The sequence below is a fragment of the Coregonus lavaretus genome, assembly GCF_964263955.1.
Source record: "Coregonus lavaretus genome assembly, chromosome: 13".
In the NCBI taxonomy this organism is placed as follows: domain Eukaryota; kingdom Metazoa; phylum Chordata; class Actinopteri; order Salmoniformes; family Salmonidae; genus Coregonus; species Coregonus lavaretus.
In genome coordinates, this window is record NC_140000.1 from 10,644,639 (window position 1) to 10,659,135 (window position 14,497).

Genomic DNA, 14,497 nt, shown 5'->3' on the forward strand with positions numbered 1-14,497 from the left:
GCACTCATCCTTTATATTGGAACCGAGAGAGAAAAAAAAGGGGGGGGGGGGGGAATAGAAGTGATAGAGAGAACTGGGAGGAAGGGGGAGAGAGAGAGGAACGTTTTTAATAATGCAGGTGGCAGATATAATTAGTTGGTCGTTGGGTGGATTTGCATGTTTTCATTAAAGGGAAGTTGGTGTGAGGGAGGGAGGGAGGGAGTGTCAGCAAACATGACTGTCTGTCTGTAGATATTGTGGCTTCTCACCAAATAAGCGGTAGTTAATACAGTACCTGCCAAATAAAACATCTGTTACGGTAACTTTAATTAACTTAACATAATTCACTTCAATATCAGATTTTATTTACAGTGAATTGTGTACCCCTCACCCCCCTCTCTCTCTCTCTCACTCTCTCTCTCTATATCTTTCTACCCACCCCAACCCACTCTCCTATTCCACCCCCTGTTCCTCCTCTCTTTTTCCCTCCATCTCCCCCTCCCCCTCACTCCCCTCGACTCTCTGTCTATGGGGACATTCCCAGGCCTGACTGACTGTCTGTACAGTAGAGAGGAGAGGAAGTGTTGTGGTGTAGTATAGTGTGGTGTGGTGTAATGTAGTGATGACTCTACAGTGAGTAACATCAGTATAGAGGTGTCTAGTAAGGCTCTGTTCCCACTCAAACCTCTATATGGCCTATTGTTAGACCAAACAAACACCTCTGTACATATAGGAAATAATGAATGCAGGCTTCACAGCAAAAAAGATCACCGTATATACAAAAGCCAATACTGCGGTGTGACATCATATTTCAGCGCCTGTAACATCAGCCAAAAGCCTTTGCATAATCATCTGCACTCTCTGTCTCTCTCCTTTCTTCCCCCCTCTCTGTCTCCCTCTCTCTCTCTCTCTCTTTCTCTCTCGCTCTCTCTCTCTCTCTGTCTCTCTGTCTCTCTCCCTCTCTTTCTCTGTCTCTCTCTCTTGCTCTCTCTGTCTCTCTCTGTATCTCTCGCTCTCTCTGTGTGTGTCTCTCTCTGTCTCTCTCTCTCTCTCATAGATATCAGGATGTCAAAGCCAGTAGCTGTTGAGAACACAGGGGCTGACTCTCCAATGGAGAGCACAGGTATTTGTCTCTGTGTGTATGGGTGTGTGTGCGTGTGTGCGTTCGCTCGCTCGCGTGCGTGTGTGTTAGGGTTGGTGCGTGTTAGCGTGTGTGTGCATACCTGCATGTGTTCGTGTGTGTGCATATGTGCATGCACGTGTGTGTGTGTGTGTATGCCTACAAGTGTGCATGTGTGTGTGTATGAGTAATTTCTAATTGTTTCCTACCCCCTACCCCCCCCACCCCCCCACACACACAGATTCAGAGCGGAACGGTCCTGACTCGAATCATCAGGTTTGTGTCTGCTTGGTGCTTCGGTCTCTCACTTCACCTACATTTCAGTACTGATATCACTGGTAATATACCTCTAGGAAACATAACAATCAGTTAGTCATTTTCTATGGTGACGATCATGATCTGAATAACACACACATTAGGTCTGAAAAGTAAAGATGACTGACAACAGGTAGCCTAATACCAAGCCACAAGCATCAATACAGTAGTGCAGTGTGTTTCCCAAATCTGGTCCTGGGGACCCCAAGGGGTGCACATTTCTGTTTTTACCCTAGCAAAATACACCTGATTCCACTTATCAAAGGCTGGATGATGAGTTGCTAAGTGGAATTAGGTGTGTTGGGGTCCCCAGGACCAGGATTGTGAAACACTGCAGTAGTGCATTATTTTTTATTATCATTTATGCTTATCTGTACTGATGGTATTTGTCCTTTTTACAGGTTCAGCAGATGAAAATCAGTCCCTTTCCCCTTTCTCCAACCCTCAGCAGCAACAAGGTGTGTGGGTGTGTGTGTGGGTGGGTGGGTGTGTGTTTTGTGTGGCCACACTATAGAGTATTTTGCCATATTTGCATACAGATTGACAGGGATGCAAAACAGTCAGACTAGCCAGTTTGGACATGCCCATTCCAGGAAGAAAGGATGACTATCCCTCTTTTCTAAAGAAAAGGAAGGCACCTTCCTGTTTGGCATGCAGGTTACCACAGCAACAGAGCAGAACAGTCAGCTAACACAGACTTTTATCTGTTGGCCCTTCCTTTAACTGTATCCCTCGTTCTCTCTCCTCCTCTCAGAATAAGATGGAAGAGTGTGGTGAGATGTCCCCGGGCCCTCCTCCACACCACAGCCACGCCCCCTCCCAGACGCCCCTCCCACACACACAGCTCATGCTGACCGGCTCCCAACTGGCCGGGGTAAGACAAGAGAGGAGGAGGCTTAACAAACACACAGTGATGCACACTCACAAAAACAAAGACACATCCTTATGGTCCGGGTTGAGTTCACTGCTTTTTTCCTTCTTCCTTTTCTCTGCTCTTTCCCATACCCTCTGCATCTCTCTGCTCTTTGCCCCCCCCCCCCCCCCCCCCCCCCCCCCTTTATTTTTCTCTCTGTCCCTCTCTCTCTTTCTCTGTGTCTCTCTCTCTCTCTCTCACTCGGTGTCACTTTCTCAGTTGACCGCTCTCTTGCCAGCTCAGCAGCAGTTGTTACTGCAGCAGGCTCAGGCTCAGCTTCTAGCTGCAGCTGTGCAGCAGTCTGTTCAGCAGTCCAACGCAGCTCACGCAGCTCACGCAGCCCACGCAGCCCACGCAGCCGCCCAAGCCAATCAGCAAGCTCAGGCAGCCGCAGCAGCCAATCAGCAGGCCCAGCAGCAGGCGGGACAGACAGGGCAGCAGGGCCAATCACAGCCCCAGGGACAGGGACAGAGCACACAGGAACAGACAGGTCAACCTGTCCCTGTGCCGCCCATTCATCCCCAGCTCACCCTCTCTCAGCCAATCCAGCTCACCGCCCAGGTACTGACAACCCATCACAAGGCCACATCCTGGTTGGGAAGAGGTGGGGAAGGGTCTTGATTCAGGAGCCAGTCTGGAATCCTCAGTTTGTATTGATCTTTTTTTTAATCGCTTGTGTTGCTCTGCTGTTCTTTCAGTCTTTTCTCTTGGCTTCTATATGAAGGGGTTGTTTTCCTTTGTTCTCTGTACATGTGTGTTCTCTCCATCTCTGATCCCTCTGCTCTCTCCTCCTGTCTCCCTGCAGGACATCCAGCAGTTGTTGCAGCTGCAGCAGTTGGTTCTGGTGCCAGGACATCACCTGCAGTCTCCTCAGTTCCTCCTCCCACAGCACCAAGGGCAGCAAGGTGAGCTCCTCGCACTAGCCACTACCACTGGTCCTATTCTATTGGGACAGTGCCCTGAAGATGGGCTGTAGATGTTCCATCTATCAACAAACAGATTTCATTTATTTATAAGTGCCAACTGTTGACAACCATTAACAGGTTCTTCAACTGTCTAGCACTAGAATGCCTAGCATTGGACTCTCTGATTGACCATGGAGCTTTGTGGAATATTACATGTGTTGTTTGATCACATAACTGATCATAGGCCTACTGATTCCCTCTCTTCTTCACTCTCAGGACTGCTATCAACACCAAATCTGATTCAGCTACCTCAGCAAAACAATGGGAGCATCCTGTCCACTCCCACCAGGCTGGGGCTCCTAGCACAGGTAGGCCCACTGAGGAAACACCCAGGCTTTGAGAGAGGCTACAGTCTCCGACTCTTTCCAACAAACATCTCGTCTCATCATTCTGTCATATCCAGTAAACGCCTCTCTTCTGCTACATAATTATCTCTCTCTTTCGCTCTCCCCCTCTCTTTCTCTTTCTCCTCCTCCCCCTCTCCCCCTGTAGAGAGACAAGGCAATGGAGGGCAGTGGGGTCATGACCTCTGTGTCCTCTGTGACCTCTCACCCCGAGGAGCCCAGTGACCTGGAGGAACTGGAGGTGTTCGCCCGCACCTTCAAACAGAGACGCATCAAACTGGGCTTTACACAGGTACGCCTTTCTGTGTGTGTGTGTATGTGTTCGTGTGCATGTGCGTGTGTGTGCTAACTCTCTGTTTTACTCCCCCCCTCTCTCTCTCAGGGTGACGTGGGTATGGCCATGGGGAAGCTATATGGGAATGATTTCAGTCAGACCACCATCTCTCGCTTCGAGGCCCTCAACCTGAGCTTTAAGAACATGTGCAAACTCAAACCACTACTGGAGAAGTGGCTCAATGATGCAGGTGAGAGGGGAGGGTGGGGGATGAGAGAGAGGAGAGGGAGGGAGGGAAGTGGAGGGGCGGGGAGAGAGGAGAGGGAGGATGGGAGGGGAGGGGAGGGAAGGTGAGGTGAGATGAGGGAATTGGTGAAGGAGAAGGTGTATGACACTTTGAATCAATCAATAAATCAGTTGATTAATTAACCAATCCCCAAGTTGCACTAATCTGTAGAATGAATGTAACCTTGAGTTAATTAAATTATATCTGTAGAATGAGGATACCAGTTTGTGTGATTTTAAATCAACCCACTAATCAATCTCTCTGTTTGACAGAGACCATGTCCACAGACAGTACTATGCCCAGCCCCAGCTCTCTGTCCTCTTCCTCTATGGGCTTTGAGGGCCTGCCGGGCCGACGCAGGAAGAAGAGAACCAGCATCGAGACTAACGTCCGCGTAGCCCTGGAGAGAGCCTTCATCACGGTGAGAGACATGACATATCACTGACATAAGGCCTTCATAACACTGTCATACAGGAGTCATAAATCTTAAGTTGACATAACATCTACATGGCTCGTTCCGTAGTTTTTCCCCTTAGAAGAACACTATATCACTGTGATGTCAGTGAGGTGATATAAGGCTAAGTGTGTATTAGTACTAATGTGTCCATCTCTGTCTCTCCCGTGTGTCAGCAGAACCAGAAGCCTACCTCAGAGGAGATCCTGTGTATCGCGGACCAGCTCAGCATGGAGAAGGAGGTGATCCGCGTGTGGTTCTGCAACCGCCGCCAGAAAGAGAAGCGTATCAACCCCAACAGTGCCACCCCTCCCCTGCCTGGCCAGCCCCCCCAAGCCCCACCGTCACACAAACCCCCCTGCTACAGCCCACACATGGTATGGCCTGACCTGCACCCAGCCTCTCCCTTCTTACACCCCCCATAAAGCCTTACATGGTATGGCCTGAGCCGCATGATCCCTCTCTCCCAACCTTACCCATCACAATTCTCCCCCTATATGAATGTTGACTCCCGCATGTCAAATAAAATAAAATAAAATGTTATTTGCCACATGCGCCGAATACAACATGTAGACCTTACAGTGAAATGCTTACTTACAAGCCCTTAACCAACAATGCAGTTTTGAGAAAAAAAAGTGTTAAGTAAAAAATAGATAAGTAAAAAATAGCTGCAGTGGTAAAATAAAATAACAGTAGGGAGGCTATATACAGGGGGTACCGGTACAGAGTCAATGTGCGGGGGCACAGGTTAGTCGAGGTAATTGAGGTAACATGTACATGTGGGTAGAGTTAAAGTTACTATGCAGCTCAGTTGGTAGAGCATGGCACTTGCAACGCCAGGGTTGTGGGTTCAATTCCCACGGGGGACCAGTATGAAAAAATGTATGCACTCACTAACTGTAAATCGCTCTGGATAAGAGCGTCTGCTAAATGACTAAAATGTAAAATGTAAAAAATAATAAATAGAGAGTAGCAGCAGCGTAAAAGGGGGGAAGGGAATGCAAATAGTCTGGGTAGCCATGATTAGCTGTTCAGGAGTCTTATGGTTTGGGGGTAGAAGCTGTTAAGAAGCCTTTTGGACCTAGACTTGGCGCTCCGGTACCGCTTGCCGTGCGGTAGCAGAGAGAACAGTCTATGACTAGGGTGGCTGGAGTCTTTGACAATTTTGAGGGCCTTCCTCTGACACCGCAAGGTATAGAGGTCCTGGATGGCAGGAAGCTTGGCCCCAGTGATGTACTGGGCCGTAAGCACTATCCTCTGTAGTGCCTTGCGGTCAGAGGCAGAGCAGTTGCCATACCAGGCGGTGATGCAACCAGCCATGATGCTCTCGATGGTGCAGCTGTATAACTTTTTGAGGATCTGAGGACCCATGCCAAATCTTTTCAGTCTCCTGAGGAAGAATAGGCTTTGTCGTGCCCTCTTCACGACTGTCTTGGTGTGTTTGGACCATGATAGTTTGTTGGTGATGTGGACACCAAGGAACTTGAAGCTCCCAACCTGTTCCACTACAGCCCCATCGATGAGAATGGGGGCGTGCTCAGTCCTTTTTTTTTTTCCTGTAGTCCACGTTGAGGGAGAGGTTGATCACGCTGAGGGAGAGGTTGTTATCTTGGCACCACACGGCCAGGTCTCTGACCTCCTCCCTATAGGCTGTCTCATCGTGATCAGGCCTACCACTGTTGTGTCGTCGTCAAACTTAATGGGTGGCGAGTGGCGCAGTGGTCTAAGGCAGTGCTAGCTGTGCCACTAGAGATCCAGGTTTGAATCCAGGCTCTGTCGTAGCCGGCCGCGACCGGGTGACCCATAGGGCGGCGCACAATTGGCCCAGCGTCGTCCAGGGTAGGGGAGGGAATGGCCGGCAGGGATGTAGCTCAGTTGGTAGAGCAGGATTGTGGGTTTCGATTCCCACGGGGGGTATAAAAATATATATATAATATATGCACTCACTAACTGTAAGTTGCTCTGGATAAGAGCGTCTGCTAAATGACGTAAATGTAAATGTGTTGGAGTCATGCCTGGCCATGCAGTCATGGGTGAACAGGGAGTACAGGAGGGGACTGAGCACACACCCCTGAGGGGCCCCCTTGTTGAGGATCAGCGTGGCAGATGTGTTGTTACCTACCCTGCCATGGTGGATGTTCTTCTGCACCCCCTGTTCTAGTGTGCAGATGGTACTACCCAACCTGCATTGCTTTAGTGCTTTGCTATGACACATTAATAATCCCATTGATCCCTTTTTCTATTGGATACAGTTTAGTATAGACACTCTTTTAAATATACACTCTCCCGCTCTTTTTCTCTTTCTCGCCCCTCTCCCTCTCCTGTTCTCTGTATCAGATGTCCAGTCAGCTGTCCAGTCAGCTGTCCAGTCAGCTGTCCCAGGCGGTGACCAGCCTCAGCACCACAATGACCACCATGTCATCGTTCTCCCCTCTGACCCCCAGTGGTCCCACCCACTCATCTCTCAGCTCTGCCTCCTCTCCAGTGACTCCTCCTCCTTGCAGCACAGCCAGCCCAGCCCCTCACAGCCACAGCACACTGAGTCTCAACACAGGGTGAGCATGCACCTGCATACAAAGTGTACACTTTGGTCACTGTGCTTCACCATTGGTTCAGTACTCGGTTCACCTGCAGTTTGCAGCAAATGTTTATCACACCCACACACACATGATTGACACACACTGATCCGTGACACTGCTCCTTCTGTGCAGCAGTACTTTCTAACCTGTGTGTGTGACTGTGTGTTTTGTGTCCACAGCTTATGGCGTATGGGTAAAAAGAACGGTGACGTGTCTAACTACATCACCGATTTTGCTGCAAACTTGAGGTGAATACGACAGAGACACACGTACCTATACTGTACACACACTCTCTCTTACAGGAATATGATCGTCCGCACACAAACACAAGCAAGCGTTTGGATTTGTAGCTCCCAAACAAGATATGAATCAAGATGGTGTGTTTGTATCTAACCTGTGGGTTTCTCCTGCAGTGTGTCTGTGTTCAGGTCTCTGAGTCTCTGTTCCGTTCTGCTGCTAAACCTGCTTCTCTCTCTCTGTTTCTCCTCTGGATGTAAATGTTTTTCCTCCTGTGTGTGTGTGTGTGTGTGTGTGTGTGTGTGTGTGTGTGTGTGTGTGTGTGTGTGTGTGTGTGTGTGTGTGTGTGTGTGTGTGTGTGTGTGTGTGCGCGTGTAACACAGGAACACTGTGATGGGAGTAAACACAGGGAACCAGGCTCTGAACCAAGCTCTCCTCAGCAACAACCCTCTGGCTACTATACAAGGTGTGTTAGAGGGAGAGAGAGGTGTAGAGGGAAGGAGGGAAAAGAGAGGAAGAGGGAAATAAAGGAGGAAGAGAGAGAGACAGGAGGGAGAGAAAGAGGGAACGGGAGGGACAGTAATTTGAGGTACAAAGTGATAGAAAAGGTAAATAATGCTAGACAGAAAAAATGACAGAGATGATTAGAGAGGGAGAGTTAGAGTAGAGGAGATTAATGATAGTGATAGATCATCTGATGAAGGGAACTGGTGAGCAGGTCTATGACAGGGATGTCCCATCACTCCACCATGTTCATCCCCATCCCCATCTAGAACTGTGTGTGTGTGTGTGTGTGTGCGTGCGTGTGTGTGTCTTTAGTCTGTCTTTCATGATTTTTCTCTCATTCATCCGCTTCTTCATTTCATCTCTATAGTAAATGGAGTTATTTCACAGTAGGTATAATGACGTTAACTCTCATCTCTCTCCCTCTCTTCTCAGCCCTAGCAGCCAGTGGTGGCCAGCTGCCCCTTTCCAGTCTTGAGGGGGGCAGTAAGGTGTTGCTGGGGGGTGCAGGGGGGCAGGGAGGGGGTCTCCAGTCCTCCTTCTTCCTCAACCACCCCGCTTTCCTCCACATGGGCCAGAATCCTGGTGCTGGATTGGTCAGTGCTGCCTTAGCCAAAGCCTCCCAGCCCTCCCCCTTCCCCTTCACCAGCAGCATAAGCCCCACCCCCTGCTCCCCCTCTCCTTGCTCTAGCCCCGCCTCTTCCTGCGACTCCGATGAATTGGCGCACAGCCCATCCTCGCTGGGAGGGGCTAAGATTGAGTGACACAGCCAAGCACCAATCAGAGAGGAGGAGGAGAAAGGAGGAAACGACAACCTCGCCTTTCAACCAAAGCTATCTCTTTCTCTCTCTCGTCCTACTTCTGTTTTTTCACCATCACGCTCTCTCTCTCTCCCAGTCTTTCGATGCCAAAAATACACAGAATGAAAGAGAGGAGAGGGGGAGGGACAGAAGTGAAAGGGGGAGAAGGGGGGAAAGAGGAAGATTGAAACCAAAAATCTTTATCTATCCAAGGTGATGGAGGAGGCATCGTGGGACTGTTTTGTCAATAATGAGCGATATCGCACCTCTCCTTTCTTTCTCTCTTTCTTTCCCTGGAAAATAAACCAATGACAAAGAACAGGAATAGAGATGTGTGTCGAATCGCGTGAACCAAAAATGACAAAAAGAAACGTTACTGTGTGTTTTCGGGAATGGTGGCAAGGACAAAAAAAAAGAAAGAAGTGGATGACTTTTGTTGAAAAGCTGCGGGTCTGAAAGAGGAGGAGATGGGAGGATGATTTTAAACCAAAAATGTACCTGAGTAGGAGAAGAGGAACACACAATGACAAAAAACGACAACCATACCAAAATCACAGAAACCAAAAATACGGAAGGAAAAGCTTTATCCAAACGACTTGTACACACTGATCCTATCCAGGACCAGGACTTTGATACTGCTACACACACACACACACACACACACACACACACACACACACACACACACCCATAATATCCACAGCCGATCACATTCCTCCATCTGATCAGTCATCCACCCATCATGTCTGTCACTCATTTTCACTGCAATTATGTTGTTTATATCTGATATTTGTTATTGTTATAAATGGTTGATACTGAATGAGCCAAGCTTACAGGTGTCTCTGTTTGTGTTTTCCTACCTCTGCTTCTCTGAGTATCCTATCCTATCTCCCCCTTGCTTTCCAATAGTTTACTGATAGCGTTGGAGTCTGTCATCATCATCATTATCTTGTGCCATTTACTTCATGTTGTCAGAGATAATAATAAGAGACGAGGGAACAAGAGATCAGGCTTAGTGTACCAGTTTTCAGCCTTGATAAAAACCTCTCTCTCTCCATAATTACTCGCAACAAATGACTCACTTGATGAAATAATATTAGACTTACATTAGACTCAATGTAGTCCTTGTGAATGGCCAGTCCACCATGGTGACAGTATGAAATTGAGCATGATTGGAGATTTAAACTAGTAACATTTTGAGGCGAGAAAGAGGTAAATTAATAAATGTTAGTTTAGTCATGGACAGGTTTCAGTCTTACCTTGTCAATCAGCCATCTGTCTCGACGCGTAGTAGAGAAACAGAGATCAAAACCTGTTTAATGTTTAACATCCCTCCATCCATCCCATTTCACTGTCATTTTCCACCCAAATCTGCCATTATTACACTTTTGAAACCAAAGCATATGTTACTCTTCAGAGGAGTCAGCCATGACATTAACACTCACATACTGTAGGGGTTGGGGACACACCCTACCCCTCCCGCTGAACCCCCCCTAGTTGACCCCTTCCATCTCCTTACGCCCGAGAGGGTCACTTCAAAAGGACAGAACCCTCACCCAACAGAAATGGGGTGCATACGGGGAGGGGATCAGATGGTGCGATGGGGTCAAACATACAGAAAGAGGGGATGTCAAGTTTTTGTAAGAGGATACCAAAAATACAAACCAAAAACCAAACCAAGGAACGTCAGAAACAAACCAAAAAGAAACATAACCAAATATGGATGGGGGGGATGAGGGGAGGAGGACAGGTGTAGGTTTTTACAGACTGGAGCCGACACGTCTGTCTGTTATCCAACTAACTGGGCTTCAGTGGCCCGCTCTAAACTGTGTAGCACAGATGGACAGATGGATGGATAGATTGACGGATAGATAAGACAGATTTCCTCCCTCTCCCCTGTCTTTCTTTCACTCCAAACTCAACTCTTCTTTTCTGGTCCTGGATGGAGAAATCTCTAATGACCTCATTGAACTGAATCTTCTAAATCCGTTTTTTAAATGTTTCTGTTTGTTGGTTTATTTTGTATTTTATTTATTTGCTGTGTCTCTTGATGCTGTTTATGTACTGTTCTTTAGTGCTTACTCATTTGGGATAATAACGTATTCGCTTACTACAAGAGCTCCTTATTTTTTTGTAGTTGTTCTAGAGATTTTTATCAGGTGGTTGGAAAAATACTGTGAAAATTTAGCTTCCAGATTTTTATTAGATTAAAAAAACACTTGACTGTCTTGTCAGAAAAAAGACACAGAAAAAGTCCAAAACAAGAGTTGAAAAGCAAAACGTACACACCAAACCAAATACCAAACCAAATACCAAACCAAATACCAAACCAAACCAAAAAGGCAGGAAGGACATAGAGATGGTCCAACTGCTCTCCCTGCCGTTACATTAGGGCTCACACATATGATTGTGTCAATTTATCTGAAGTGTGTGTGTGTGCGTATGTGCGTTGTGTGAGGGTGCGACATTGGGTGTGGTGTGTGTACACGCGTTACAGAAAGAATTCAGTGGAGTTTACAAAGATGTCCTCTCTTGCACGTTTAACCCAGTTATCACAAACACACTCATACTTATACACACACACACACACACACTTATATACACACTCACACTTACACACACACACATACACACTTCGGCTAAAATTTACAGTAGAGTTTAAAATGCATCCAAAGAATATTTGGTTTGAGACACAGAAATACAGTTGACAAATGAGAATCATTAGTGAACTAATCTATTTTAGATGTGGGGGTTCTAACCATGAGGTGAAACCTTTTCTCAACATTAACTCTTAGACAGAATGTATCTGTTAGTGCTTCTATAGATTTTGTAGAAAAAAAGATCTATGTTCTAATGCTTACTTATCGCTAATGTATTGAAAAACGTACAAAAAAGAAATTGAGAAAAAGATCTTAAAAAACGTTGATGATAATAACTTGATTTTAGACCAAAAATGTTAACTCTCTCTCAATATATATTTTGTATATTATTTTTCTTTGTCGGATCATTTAGGACTTTTGATTGTACTATTTATTCATCTTAGGTTTAATCGATTTACACATATTGATTTCTTCTAACTATTTATTTGTTTATTTATTTATCTTTTTACAGGGGATATATTTTGGGGTATATATTTAGAATATACTGTATATTACGGGGCTGTGACCAAAAATCCTGCTGAAGTACCTTCTCACCTCTTCAAACCAAATCAAACCAGATACATGCTACCACAGGTCTCACAGGGCCTATGAGAATATGTGTTTGGCCACATACTCCTTCTCTTCTTCCTCACTGAGACTACTCTGAAAGCTCTTAAAGGGGTGGGGCTGAGCTCACTGAGACTACTCTGAAAGCTCTTAAAGGGGTGGGGGTGAGCTCACTGAGACTACTCTGAAAGCTCTTAAAGGGGTGGGGCTGAGCTCACTGAGACTCTTTTAAACGGATGGGGTGAGCTTACAGGGGGCAGCACTGTGTCTACATAGGGCACTTCGGTACGACCACCTAACAGTGTTTTCTCAGACATTGCAGGGCAGGAAAATGTAATGGGAATAGGAACATCAGCTTCATATTGATGTACATTTGAGCAAATCAATGTTTTCAGGTGTTGAATGCTGTCTTTCCTAAATATGGGATTAATTGTCCTAATGATAATGATATTACTAGTGAACCTTATTGTATTCTTTATGAGTAATGACTGTGGTGAGATGAGAGGGGACAGAGCATCTGGGTGTTTCTGGCTTTATATGCTGTCTTTTGATGTTGTGTTTAGTTTAAGTGGGGATAGGGAGTCTCAGTAGGGTTCTCTACAGCCTTACTACAGTCCAGGATTGTTACTGGAGACCCCCCCCCCCCCCCGGGTCGGATCAAACCGGTCATGAGTAAAACTTTTTAAACACTGGATTAATAAATCTCAAAGCTTTAGAAGTGTAGTTTGTCCCCATTGTGATGTATACCATATGCTTTGGACTAATCAGGTTAGAGGGATTTATAGCCCGGATGTACACTCAGTCAGTGCCGCCTATAAGATAGTATTGGATAAATAGTATTTTGTATGTTTGAATATAGCCCAACGGTTCTGGAAGAGAGCTCCACTGACAGGGATGATCAGACAGGCAGGTTGGCTTAAAGATACAGTGCTGTTCCCTCACAACCTCTCCTCTCCTCATGAGAAATACACTGAAAGCTTTAAACAGCTACCAAACCAAAAAACAAGTGAGAAAATGCATTGACTGGGGCAAAGGAACGTGACAGATGGACTTGTTTTCTTTTCTTTCTGTTTTTTCTTTTCTTGATGTTAGTACGTTTTGTTTTCCACATCTGCTGTAGGATGTTAAAGAGAGATAGTTCATCATATACCTCATATACTCTGATGATAAACCAAATAGATGAAAGCTTTAAAAAAGGCGGGGTTCATGTGGGGATCGGGGTGTGGGGCGGGGCTGTGTACGTGTGTATGTGAGTGTGACCATGGATGGCCAGAGCGAGGCTTGGGCGCGGCAGAGTTCAAAGGTCAATAATGGGGTCAGAGTCAGGGGTCACATTTCCTGTGCCCCATCCAAATCAGGAGACATTTTGGGTAGCAAGTTGCATGCCAGCCCTCTCGCTGTGGTTCCCAGTCCACTCACCCACACACCTCCCTCTCCGTCTGTTCTGAAGAACAACCCCCCGCTCTGTACAGCCCTCTCTCCATCCCCCTCTCCCCTACTGCTCCCTCCCTGCTGAAACCAAACACTCTCCAAGTACAAGTTTTCCATAGGCACAGATCTAGGATCAGCTTACCTTCCTCTAAATCCTAACCTTAACCATTGAGGGCACATAACACTGGCCTTAGGTCAGTATCTATGGAGAAACTTTGTCCTACTCCTTAACAACTTTGTCCTACTCCTTAACACAAAGCTTTATTACAGGGGCTAGCCTCTGGGTACCCAGCATCTTTAGGTGATTGGCTGGATGTTGTGTTGTTTAGGTGATTGGCTGGATGTTGTGTCCATCAGAGATGTGTGTGGCAGCGAGCGCAGAGGGGTAGGTGACTGGGGAAGGGCTGAGACGGTGGTTGCTAGGAGATGCATGCATACACTCCCCCAAGGTGGAAGTCCCTCCTTTTGCCCTTGCTCTTTCCATCTTTAATGATGTGTAGGCCAGTTTAGGTCCTCTACGTCCTGGTAGGATGCTTCTGTGGATCTCAGGGTCTTAGGGATCACATGTAAAGTGCAGGTCCTTTCAGTAGGGATACCCCCCCCCCCCCCCCCCAAGAGAATGATACCAAAGTTTATGCCCTACTGTTGGATACGGCACCATGCACTCACTCCCTAAAACCCTGCTGTCTACCAGTGTCTGCACTGTTGGAGCTAGGAACATAAGCATTTCGCTACACCCGCGATAACATCTGCAAAATATGTGTATGCGACCAATAAAATGTGATTTGTCCATTCAGAGACTACACCTCTCCTATAGACTGAGTAGTCTCCTGGCCATAGGCACAGATCTAGGATCTGTTAACCTTTCCCTAATCCTAGCTATTAGTGTCGGGAGAACACAAAACTGACCTTAGATTAGCACCTAGAGGCAACAAATCCTACTCCCTCTACTAAAGCCTGGGTCAACATTATCACCGCAGAGTTTAATCTGGAAGAACATCTCTCCAGACTTTTTCGGCATGAACCATTTTGTACATTTGTACAGTCTGGACATCACAACATTGATTCAGTTCATGGATTAATTCCTTGT

The 14,497-nt window shown here is 46.6% G+C and overlaps 1 protein-coding gene across 1 annotated transcript in view; it reads left to right on the forward strand.

The window, feature by feature from the left end:
• Positions 1-8,734, forward strand: part of LOC311139764 (POU domain, class 2, transcription factor 2-like) — a gene marked incomplete at both ends in the record, with an annotated part of 41,041 nt that extends 32,307 nt beyond the window's left edge. The window contains 15 exons of the mRNA XM_084174708.1: positions 1,037-1,102; positions 1,341-1,375; positions 1,816-1,872; positions 2,169-2,288; positions 2,547-2,888; positions 3,133-3,232; positions 3,509-3,600; positions 3,785-3,928; positions 4,019-4,160; positions 4,469-4,617; positions 4,830-5,027; positions 7,012-7,205; positions 7,409-7,477; positions 7,850-7,932; positions 8,406-8,734. Of these exons, the coding sequence (XP_084030834.1) occupies positions 1,037-1,102; positions 1,341-1,375; positions 1,816-1,872; positions 2,169-2,288; positions 2,547-2,888; positions 3,133-3,232; positions 3,509-3,600; positions 3,785-3,928; positions 4,019-4,160; positions 4,469-4,617; positions 4,830-5,027; positions 7,012-7,205; positions 7,409-7,477; positions 7,850-7,932; positions 8,406-8,734 (2,120 nt within the window). The remainder of the gene's footprint in view (positions 1-1,036; positions 1,103-1,340; positions 1,376-1,815; positions 1,873-2,168; positions 2,289-2,546; positions 2,889-3,132; positions 3,233-3,508; positions 3,601-3,784; positions 3,929-4,018; positions 4,161-4,468; positions 4,618-4,829; positions 5,028-7,011; positions 7,206-7,408; positions 7,478-7,849; positions 7,933-8,405) is intronic.
• Between the last annotated feature and the right edge of the window lie 5,763 nt (positions 8,735-14,497).